This window comes from Pseudonaja textilis, chromosome 1 (assembly GCF_049901715.1).
Source record: "Pseudonaja textilis isolate UNSWEBS1 chromosome 1, rPseTex1.2, whole genome shotgun sequence".
Taxonomy (NCBI): domain Eukaryota; kingdom Metazoa; phylum Chordata; class Lepidosauria; order Squamata; family Elapidae; genus Pseudonaja; species Pseudonaja textilis.
In genome coordinates this window covers 129,976,964-129,989,148 of record NC_141990.1, presented here as the reverse complement: position 1 = coordinate 129,989,148, position 12,185 = coordinate 129,976,964, and the positions used below count along the sequence as shown (strand labels likewise).

Genomic DNA, 12,185 nt, shown 5'->3' with positions numbered 1-12,185 from the left:
CAGCAACCGTTCTCTATATGCTTTATTCTCCAGTCCCCTAATCATCTCTGCTGCTCTTCTCTGCATCGCTTCTTGAATCTCGACATCTTTTTTACATCATGGCAACCAAAACTGGATGCAGTATTTAAGTGTAGTCTTACCAAGACATTGTACTAATACTTTACATGATCTTGATTCTATCCCTCCATTAACACAGTCTAGGACTGTGTTGGCTTTTTTGGCAGCTGCAGCACACTGGTGGCTCATATTTAAGTGATTGCCCACTAGGACTCCAAGATCCCTCTCACAATTATTACTATTGAGGTAGGTACTATTCTATACCTGTACATTTGATTTTTCTTGCCTAAATGTAGAACCTTTTTTCTTTCTTTCTTTGTCAACAATAACAACAGTTTGAACTTTTAACTCAACAATACAAGTTTCACTATAAATCATGTTTATTTGTAAGCCGTAAATTATAGTATAGTTTAGAGAGAGGGGATTTCCAACAGTGGATGTCTATTATTTTGCTCTTTGGAAAACAGTAATCTCTCTGGAAAACAATGACAATTTAAGAAACCACCACTAGTACCCAAATTAGGGTGTGAGAATTATTGTCCTCATAACCTGATAGATTGTTTAGGATTTAGCCATTCTGCAAAGCATTTTGATTCAGCAGCAAGATTCTTCTGAAGTATTACTGCCTTTGGTGGTAAAGATTAGGACTTCAAAAACAATTCAAAACTACTTCAGAACTTGTGTAAGCACAAGCACAAATTGTGCGCAGCCCTGAGGAAAAGATAATTCTGTTTTAAGAGTTTCATTAATCATGTAACTTTATCTTTCTTTTTCAGCTCATATGGAAGCCTACAAAAAAAGCAGGTCACTTTAATGAATAAAAGACTGACAGCCCTGTCTTAAATTTCTACAAACTAATACTTTGATTATTACAGTTGCCCTAAAGTTCTAATTTAACTTCACTTTTAGGAAGGGCAAAAATTAATTTATTAAGTCCACTCTTATAAGGAAATTATTATTTATTATTATTTAGCATATGACACCAGAGGACATGCAATCACTGATATACAAATTTGGTTTAAATAAAGCATCCACATCCACATACATATGCACATAAAAGATATGTGGACAATACAATATGGGAGATTAAATGTTAAATTAAGATAAAACCATAATAAAATTACCATAATATGGAGCCATGGAATTCCAATAGGATAGATATTATAATTTGATACCTAAGGAAGCTAATTACGTAACTGCTTTTGGTGTGGTTGCAATGAGATCATCCCAAGTGCTTCGAAATTTCCTGAAGAGGCATTTTTGAACTATATGTGTTATAGTTTGTTCCGGTGTAGCACAATTGCATTGTGGCTCTCGCTCCACTGCTTTAGTTCTGGCATGGCCTGTCCTGATTGTATTCAGGTGGCTCCATATTGGGGCGGGGGGGGGCGGGGAGGCAATGCATTCTTGGAATTGGTTTTGTTGGATATGTGTGATCTGTTTGGTTGTGGTTACCAAGTCACCTCTTAATTGCCATTCTTCATTCTTCGTATAGAAGGTTTCTATAAAATTATCTTACCTACGAATACCCCCAGATCGAGGAATTACTTTTTCATTTACAAGTGCTAGGACGCCATTCCAATTATTTAGTGTAAATCTAGGTATAAGGATTTTCATGGGTGGTATCAAGAGATTTCCATTTGTGAAAACACTGTCAAAAACAAACATATATAAACCTAATTTTAATAGGACACATTATTGAAAATACATAAGCAGATCACTCTGATGTTATTTCATTAAGGATTCTTCCAGATCCAGCAATAAATTTTAAATCTTTAGAATCTTAATAAATTCTAAACTCATTAGGTTAATGTTCATTATTTCAAAAATATAAATATGTCCAGTTGAAGAACTCAAGAAAGGTTCGGCTTTTGAAAATTTAATTATTTTCTCTCTATACCAACTGAAGATGCCCTCAACAATTCCCAGAGGAAATAAAATGCAATTCTTTTAAAAAGCTAATCAAATCAATTGATTTTTCTACTGAGGCCTCTATTGGAAAATATTTCTTCCTTAACCTATAATGGTATATAGAATTATTGTGGGACTAAAGTATACTGATCCAGATATGGTTAAAATGAAATCAATGGGACTTATGCTTCTAAGAAACTATGATTGAGATGTAGATACAAAAATCTTTTTTTAAAAGGAGTGACTTTGGATAATTTATCAGATGACAGGCAGGCAGGGGGATAGATGATATAGAGAGAATGATAAATATATATGAATATAGATCTTCCATTCCTCCACTTTTTCTTTTACAATCATACATGTGGATAAGGAAAGGAAATTTCTAACAAGCTTTGCTATGCAAAGGATTGTTCTCAATACTACTGTTAACTTCCTTAACCATTTTACTTAAGTGTGTATCTGTTCCATTATATGAAAAATAAAATACAACTCAGTCTCAAGGGTTGAAGAATACTGTGATACCAATGTACTATATATTTCTGGAAAATTCATCTACTTTTTAGTTTCACATTCTACTTCTTTATCTATAGCAATATATCATTGAAACTATTTGCAGCAACTGTAGATTGTTGCTTTAAGTATTATTAAAACAGTTGCATAATAACTAGAAAAAAACATTCCAATATTGTTCTTAGTGCAGCAACATACCAACGTATTCACTAACCATCTAAATCAATTATGCAAATCTGGTTTCAGGCCAAATATTTGTGTCTGACTGATTCTTTAAAACAGGATTGTAAAGCAATGGAAGTTGCATTTGTAAGATATTTGGGGCCATCTAGTGGAACTGTCATTATATGCATATTAAAGTTTCTTTGTTGAAATAAATTTTAGTGGCACTTACATATATTTAAGGAAAGATCCATTATTCGATCCTAATAAAGGCATAGCCAAAACCATTTGCAAGCATTGCAAAACATTGTCCCTTCCTTTTCTTTTTTATATATCCCAGAAGTTTGAAAAACTAAGATTGATATTACTGCTAACTAAGCTTCATCCTTGTAAATTCTAGGAAAGTGAGACGGATATATTACTCAAAGGTCAGTACTGAAAATGTAATATATGAATTTCTCAATATCTTCTATATAAAAAAGAATTTGTTGTCTACTAAAATGGTCCAGTTGCAGTTTTGTTGCAACAAAAAGCAAGAAAAACTAATGTCTGCATGCTGCTACATAAACCAAACTGACCTTTTTTATTTGCTTGCAAACATTTTTCCCATCAGATAAACAAATATGCCTGGAAGATACCAGATTGGAGAAACCTGGCTTATGATTTTTTTTTTGTTTCATCTCACACCTGCTCTAGAGTCCAGAGCAGCATGCAAAATTGTCTTCCCCTATACCCAGAAAAGCCCTGCGAGGCAAGTAAGAAAGAAGCATAATTAGGCCCAAACTTATTTCTTTGATTGTTGTGAGCCACCCAGAGTCATTTTAGAGTTGGGTAGCCCCAAAATTTAATAAGTTATTATGGTTATTATGGTCATATAATCATCCAGATGTTTATAATGAATTTGGCATTTTTAATCCATCTTATTATTTTATATTAAACAGGGATGTGAATTCTTGCCCAACCCTCAAACTATCTTCAAACATGCTTTTTTAGTTAGACATAAATGGCAATGTAAGAACTCTTACAAACTTTAAAAGTAAATACTCACTTAATATTTCTTGGTTTATTATAAATTGATTGCCATTTGGAAGGAACTTTTATATTACTATGGACTACTGGTCGAATCTGCAAGAGAAAGAGAAACTCCAGAATCTTAAAGGCCAGCTCAAGTTTGCCCCACATATCTGCATAGCTGTAGACAAGGCCAAATTTGAAATCTAAGTACACCTTTCTAATTATTCAAATTTTGACTAGAATGTATTGCAAAAAAATTTCTCTTAGAATTTAAGAAATCTTATCCAATAATTCATTTTGATTATCCTGACTGAATAATATTCATAGTTCTTACACATCAAGTTCCACGTCTTGTTGTTTTATAAATTGTAATTACTTTCAATTTCTAAAACATTCTTTTCCATCAAAAACCAGAGTCCCATTCCTGCTATTATTGGGAAGCAGTGACTAAATGAAGACAGAATTGGGGTGGAGGGGGAACGCTGCTAAGAAAACAAAAACAAAAGCTATTTCTTGTGTGAAGCACACTCAGTGAGTGACAATTGCTGCTACACATGTCTGTTGCTGAGCTCCAGTCACTGATTCAGTCAGATAGGATACTGTTATTTGCATTCAGAAACCATTCCAGATGCTGGTAGTTATTGAAGGCAGGGACATTCATTATGTGTGGACTATGTATAAGGAAAGAAAAAACAAAACAAGCAAGTTGGAAGAGAATATATATAAATTCATATATTATGGTTTATCAACCAATTACAGCATTTTACTGTGCTGCTTTGTAATCAAATGTAGGATAAATATGTGAACGCTCTCTATAAAGTAGTAAATAAATTCAGGATTTCTATTTTACTAAACCTTAACGTACTGAATTAAATTAAGTTGGTACATGCTAAATTGATAAAATGGATCCACTGTTTCCTTCACAACATTATTGGACATGGCACTGATAAGATACTCACCACCTCATCCCTCTTCTTTCGTTGAGGTTTCTTTGTCCCTATATCAGAGTAACTGCAGAAAAGTACATCACATTCTCATTAATTTGTCAATCAACTTGTAAATAGGGTCCAAAAGAGAAATCTGGTCCAATAAAGCAATCTTGCCTTATGTAGAGGCTCAATGTACCCAGATTCTCTTCAATTAAATGCCGGAACTACAGTAGTTTATGCCATTACTAAAGACAAAATGTATGTAGTAATGAACATTAGAAGAATAGGTTTAATAGGGAGATACATAGGTCTGACCCAGATTAATTCAGTCTTAACATATATCATTATCTAATCCTAATCCTAATCTTATATCAGTTTCCAATAACTGACTCACTATAGAAGGGGTGTCAAACTCAAGAACTGCGGGCCAGATCCACAGATCTTGGCGGTGCGGCTGTCCTGGAAACAGCGAAGGACCAGCCTGTGGTGCCTCTGCCAGCAAAAATGGAGCTCAGGAGAACTGCGTGCAGCCCTCCCAAGCTCCATTTTCACTGGCAGAGTTGCAGGAGGCAGTCACAGCCGAAAATGGAGCTCAGGAGCCCGTTTTCATTGGCAAAGCGCTTGGGCCACCAAAGGCACCCCCTACAGAAGTGACGTCCAGCTGGCTATGCCCACCCTGGCCATACCCCCCCACACGAGGTCAAAAACAACCCTGATGTGACCCTCAATTAATTGGGTTTAACACCCCTACACAGATTTTACTATTTACTAATCCACTAAAATCCACACACCATACTACTAGGGTTCTAACAATAGATATTTCATAGAAATATCTGCAGCAAAAAAAGCTAAAGTAACAATACCACATCAGTTAACAATTTAAGCTGAAGTGTTGGTTTACTTCAAATATTATCATTTACAACTGTCATTTCAACAAAAACAATTTCATTGCTCATATCTTTACATACATAAAAAATTATAAGCCACAGAATTTCAAGATTATTTAATTATCCCTCAAAATGATGAACAGTATAAGCAGGAAAAACGTATTTGATCTAAAGGCTAAGCAGATAATAAACTCCCCCTTATGTCTATTTTACAGACAGTTTTTATTATTAAACACTCTTTACATATGTTTCTAACAAAGCTTTCTATTTTTGGTGACCCTCTGTGGAGGAGACAGGAGTTATGCAGTGGAACAAACCCAAGAATTGAGGTCCCATCAGAAGCTCTGAAATTAACTCTCAGATAAATAGTCTGCATGATTTGAACGGAGTTAGATGACTATGGGGAATTAATTTATGTATAACTGGGACAATTTTGAGCTGAAGACTCTTTGTTATTCTCAGGACACATGAATCCTTCACTTGCTTTTCAAGTTAAACCTAACATGGGAATTAGACCACCATGTATTTTGTGGCTCTATTTAGAGATCTATAACAGCATAGAGCAATGGAGATTGATTACTTTTTGCTGAAATAGATACAGCAGACATAGCTAACTATGATGGAAAAGGAATTCTAACCATTTGGTATCTGGGAATTCACCAGCAAATTCTGAAAATCTGCAGGAGGTCTGAGGTTCCTTCCTTCCTTCCCATCCATCCATCCATCCATATTATTCCTATAATACTGTACAATTCTAATCAGCAGATCCCCAAATTAACATTTCATTAACATTTCAATTTCCTCACAAAAATCCCAAAAGTGGTTTCCAAGTAGAATTAAATTCAGTGTTTCTTTAGTCAAAGCTGTCAATTTCATCATCTCCATCATTTCCATCAGCTTCACCATCCATTCTTCCATTACAAGTATTTGTAAGTCTTTCTACCTTTGTGCATATAAAAGTCTCACTGCTGTTATCATATATAAAAATGAAGTTTCATGAGATGTTTTCCATTTGCATGTCTATTAAATCGAAAAGAAAAATCTCTGGTTTCAATTGCACATTACTTTTTAAAATCTTCTGCATCATAATATATTTTGGATCCCAATATTTCCTAGCTTTCTTGCATGTCCACCAAAGATGAAAAAATGTACCCTGTTTGATTACATTTCCAATGAATATTTGAAATTCCCCTGTATGTTTTTGACATCTTATCTGATGCCATATACCAGCAGTACATAATTTTATAAAAATTGTCTTAAATAATTTTATGCTGCATTATAATCTTAAATTCCATATGTTCTCCAATTGATCCAAAGGTACAGTATTTTTCGCACTATAAGATACGCCTGACCATAAGACACACCTAGGTTTAGAAACAAGAAAAAAAAAATCACACAGAGCCTGAGATGACCACAGATAGGTGTTCTCTCATGTGCCAGCTCTGCCTATTGACTACTACACTGCAGAAAAGAGACAGAAGAGGCAGGCAATGATGAAGACAAAAGAGGCAGGGTTCAGCACTGTAAAAGGACCCCACTGCCACGGCCCGGCTGCTTTCACCAAAGGACTGGCACTGACGCAGCGACATTTCCACCCACTTTTGGGGGGGAATGCGTCTTATGGAGCGAAAAATTATGTCTATATAATCTGTATATTATATCTTAAAAATTGCCCATTTTATCATACATATTTAACTTATCCTGTTTTCTATAAGTTTAGCAATAATATGATCATCTTTTATACACAACTCCACATCAAATTTAGCCTTACCATGTTCAAATTCATAATTCTTATCAAGCTTAAATCTTATTAACTGAGCATAGGGAAACCAATGGCATGTAAAACCTTCCCAACTCCTCAGATCAACATAAGTTAACCAATTTTGTTTAAATATCATTTCGCTTCTTAAAAAATATTCTTGGTGTGAAAAATATAAATGGATTTTAGAAGACAATTTTGCCTTCTATCTATTCCAAATTCTCAATATGGCAAGTCTAACAAAATGATTTTTAAAATCTACCATATATTAATTAACCTTAACTTTATTGTACCACAAATAGCTGTGTCAATCAAATCTTAAATTATGTCCTTCCAATTCTAATAACCGCCTATTTCCTAGAGTCACCCACTCTTTTATGCATATTAAAAAACAAGCTGCAAAATACAGTTTCAAATTTGGTAGTCTTGACCCTCTTCTTTCTTTACTATCCTGTAGCACTTTGTATTTAATTCTTAGTTTCTAGCCTTGCCAAAAAATTTTTGCCACTGCTTAAATGCTATATCAGTCATCAATGTAATCTGGAATAAAAATAACATTCTAGATAAAATATTCATCTTAATCACAGATATTCTTCCCAACTGCAATTTTTTCCATCTCAACATATCTTCATTAACTTCATTCGAAATTTTGACATAGTTATTTTGACAACATACAATTCATATTAGTCAAAACAAGACCCAAATATTTAACCTTTTTCTCCATTTTAAAACCAGATATTTTTCATCAGATCCTCTTGATCTTATGCAGTCATATTTTTACCAAGATCGTGTTTTTTTAATTAATCTTAAAAATGCCATAATGCCAAAATCTTACAATTTTTTAAATCAAAAATTCAATCCCTTCCAGAGGGTCTTGTAAAATAAAAACCAAATCATCATCAAAAGCTACCAATTTAAATGTCTCATTTTTAATTTTTAGACCCATTATCTTTCATCTTGTCTAATAGTTCTACTCAAAATTTCAATATTTCTTTGTTTCTATGGAAAACAGGACTACATCAAGAAAGAACAAACAGCACAAGATGAACCATACTATTCATCAAAAATTAGCTGTATCTACACTGACATTCATTTTATTGTAATTGAGTTCATTATGATTCTAGGAAAAAAAGAAAGCATCGAATGCCATTTTGGACTTCAAAATGAAGAGATAATGAGCCCCAAATTTATGTTGTGAGACATTTGTTAAGTGAGTTTTGCTCCATTTTACGAGCTTTCTTGACACAGTTGTTAAATGAATCACTGTAGTTGATAAGTTAGTAACCCACACAACCCGAGGTCATAAATAAAAACCAGTTGGCAAGGGTCTGGTTTTTGATCACATGATCATGGGGATACTGCAAAGGTTGTAACTGTGAAAAACAGTCATGTCACTTTTTTCAGCGCTGTTGTAACTTTGAACAGTCACAATGAACTGTTGTAGGTTAAGGACTACCTGTACTTGGGTGTGAGTCTCAATGATCCTAGTGAGACTTAATTATGAATAATTTTGCATACAGACAAAAGACTTTGAGGACAAGTTTGGCTATATAAAGTATATCGGAAGTCATTTCCAGTTTTTTAATAGTAACAACAACATATTTTAACCAAGTGAACAATGAAACATTATCATAAAAATAAATCTTAGTCCTTTCAATCCACTCTAGGCAGTTGATAAATTGATGGATTCCTGGTAAGCAAGTGATTTTACCAGCTGGCCAGTAATTTATGAGCAAGCCAATCACTACAACCCTCCCCAAAATTAGCTATTGTTTAAGCCAAATCAAAGTTTTTATCACCCTCCACTTTCTTAAGAAAAAAAAGAAAGGATGTGATCCAAGGTAAAGATCTACTTATTGGCCTATATCAGGGGTGTCAAATTCACCATGTCACGTTGCTGTCACATGACATTTCATGACATTTTCCCCCTTCGCGGAGCTGGGGGTGAAAGTGGCCTACACGTGACTCATCCATCCCATGGGCCGCCAGTTTGATACCCCTGGTCTATACTGTAATACCTGTTCTTAATTTCCTCACTCCAGCAAAAAGAAGCATGTAAAAGCACACTACTCATTGACTATATTCATAAAGCACATAGCTTGGTTAGCAAATTACCCATTTTTCTCTGAACTAATCAATAGCTTGGGATCACACAACAATCAATGGCAAAAACTCTAGCCAAAAATAAAACAGAGGGGGTCCTTGGTGCTCTCTGAGCTTGGTTGACTTCTTGCAAATGTTTCATTACTCAAACTAGGTAACATCATCAGTGCTCGTGTTAAAGGTAAAATTAAGCAAGCTTATGTGACTACTAAATGTGTAATGCAGAGGTGTCAAACTGGCCAGATGCGTCACATGCTGGCCCCATCCCTGCCTGGTTTAGCAAAGGGGAAAAAGTCCTGATACGTCCTGATACATGATACGTGATGCCCTCATGACAACACGAGTTTGACAACCCTGGTGTAAATTAATTAATTATATATATATTTAATGGATCTAGATGTTGCTTTGCAACTCCTTCCCTATCCAGTTAGACAATGGCAAGGGATCAGACTGAATTTCATATTGCACTTGAGCCTTAAATAATTAGATAAATCCAAGGCAGAGTAAGGAATAAGGAATATCAAATTAGCAACCAGGGTTGGGTTGGAGCAGATCAGTTATACACCTCCAAAGATGGACTGCCTATGGAAAGATAGAACATAGTGCAAAAATATACATATAAAGTTAATATTTTTTACATACGGATTCTAGATTAACTAACAATTTGAGACATTTTCTATTTTGTGGGGTTTTAAAACTATTATTCAGAGCATTTAATCCCTAGTATATACCATCAGGCAAGCTATAAATCCACTGATTTACAATCAGTTTCCAATGCAGACTATGAATCCTGCAAAGGCAAATGCAGTTCACCTACCACAAAGATGCAGAGAGAGAGAAACTTTGCAAGGTGGATTTTTGAATTTCCTACTAACATTTTCAGTATTATGCTAAACTCAGCTTTTAGCATTGTTTTTTTTTCTTCGTTTTGGCAATACTGGGTAAAGGTTTAAAATTAGCACCGTGCAGATTTTCTTTGGCATTTGTACTACCCGGATTTATCCCATAAAATTGAGGAGGAAGGAGAGCAAAAGAAACTTTGCAAAACTTTTAAAGATCCAAAGGACTGCAGTGGTCCGGTCTTCATACTTACTTTAGCTTCCTAAACTTCTCCCTGCCAGCAACCACATATCTACCTCCCTGCTGCAATTCCGGTAGGTCTGTAATAGTATGCCCTTGACTGGGTGTATAGAGCTTCCGCACCCCAAAGGGTGTTGGCACACCTTCATTCAGCTGGATCATGAAGGCTTCAAAGGTGGGCACGTATCGAGGGTTGATTATAAATTTCCTCCCCGAGTAGAACGGATCCCCGTTACGGTAGACCCAAATTGTCCGGGCAGGGGTGGAATCTGTTAAGCTGTGCATCGCCCGAGGTGTCCCAACCATGCTGACTCCTACTACTTTCGACCGAGGGTTGGGAAAGGCAGACAATGCCGCGGGACATCGAAACCAAAAGAACCGTAAGAGACTCCCATCTACACCCCGCCCCCCCAAAGCAAAGTAAGTGGGGCCAAAAAAAAAAAAAAAAGTGGGGGGTTTTCAGAGACTGCCTAAGCCTCTCGTTTAAAAGATCCTGCTTCAGCAACCTCCTACCTCATAGTGTCACCAAGACTGACCCCCAGCCCAGCCCACCCCAAGCCCCCCCGCCCTCCCCGACAAGCCTTCCGACGGGCATCTTTGTCTCACCCCCTTTCACCTCACCCCAAGCGGGCTGAACGTCAACGCCAAGAGGGAGGGATTGTGACTCACAAGATTACACCAAGTATCCCAGCGAGGGAGAAGCGGTGCAGTTGCCTCGAAACCTTATGAGGATGGGGGAGTAAGGGGTGGGGGGAGGAGAGTGGAGTGGGGAGTGGGAGGGCGCGTGGAAGGCAAGGCGAGAGAAGGAACCTTCTTCCCCCACAGAGCTTTCGCTCAGGCCTCATCGAGGAGGCGGCGAGGGCGGGACGGGCTGCTCTGTGTACTCTGCAGATCGGCAAGAGAGAGTCTCTGCTCGAGGTCCCGGGGCTCTGCTGTCGCCTTTTCGCCCGCGGGAAAAGTCTCCAAGAAAGACTTTGAAACGTTGCTGAGTCGGGAACGTTCAGACGACGCTCGGGCACAGCCTCGGAAAAGAGAAACTTTGTCCTCAGTTCCCGGATGGGGGGGGCATGAGAGACAACTGAAGGATTGGCAGCAAAGGGGAAACGGCGGGTCGACAGACACGGCAGAAACGGAGCCAAATTCGGGCAGGGAGACTTCCCTGATGGTACAGCGTGTCACCCTTGCAAGGCAAGCTTAGAGTATGGGGGGATTGTTTAGAAAAAGGAGGGGGAAAAAGGAGTGTGCAGAGACGGATAGCCTAACCAAATTATTAAAAAACGACAAAGGTACTACAAAGTTTGAAACTGTGGGTATGAATGGTTCAAGAAAAAGCAACGTTTGACAACTGAATAAGTTATGAAACTGTGAAGGACGTGCGCTTAATTATAAAGTATTCTGTGAAATTAAAACATTAAAGGAACGAGGAAGGTATTGTAAACAAGGTAGATCACGTCAATGTTATGGGGTAAAAGAAGAAAAGAAAAGAAAAATGTAACCGATGCTCAATACCTGCTGCAAAATGTATATATGTATATATATTTGTTTATATGTTTGTTTGTTTCTTTTTAAATGTTTTAAATATATGAAACTTAAATAAACTTTATTAAGATTTAAAAAAAGAAAAAGGAGAAAAAAAGAGAAACTCCCAATAGAAGAACAGAAGACATTATTTTACTTGTAATAATGGTTAAAACGATCCAAACAGGTAGGAGATGAAAACCTTCAAACTAGTATTAAAAACATGCAAGTAACAATTAATAGCTGGAGGGCTGG

At 36.5% G+C, this 12,185-nt stretch overlaps 1 protein-coding gene across 1 annotated transcript in view; it reads right to left on the bottom strand.

The window, feature by feature from the left end:
- Nucleotides 1–10,718, bottom strand: part of DCDC2C (doublecortin domain containing 2C) — a 35,351-nt gene extending 24,633 nt beyond the window's left edge. The window contains exons 1-4 of the mRNA XM_087916841.1: nucleotides 10,426–10,718; nucleotides 4,614–4,665; nucleotides 3,689–3,765; nucleotides 1,577–1,708 (exon numbers count right to left, since the gene is read on the bottom strand). Of these exons, the coding sequence (XP_087772967.1) occupies nucleotides 1,577–1,708; nucleotides 3,689–3,765; nucleotides 4,614–4,665; nucleotides 10,426–10,718 (554 nt within the window). The remainder of the gene's footprint in view (nucleotides 1–1,576; nucleotides 1,709–3,688; nucleotides 3,766–4,613; nucleotides 4,666–10,425) is intronic.
- Between the last annotated feature and the right edge of the window lie 1,467 nt (nucleotides 10,719–12,185).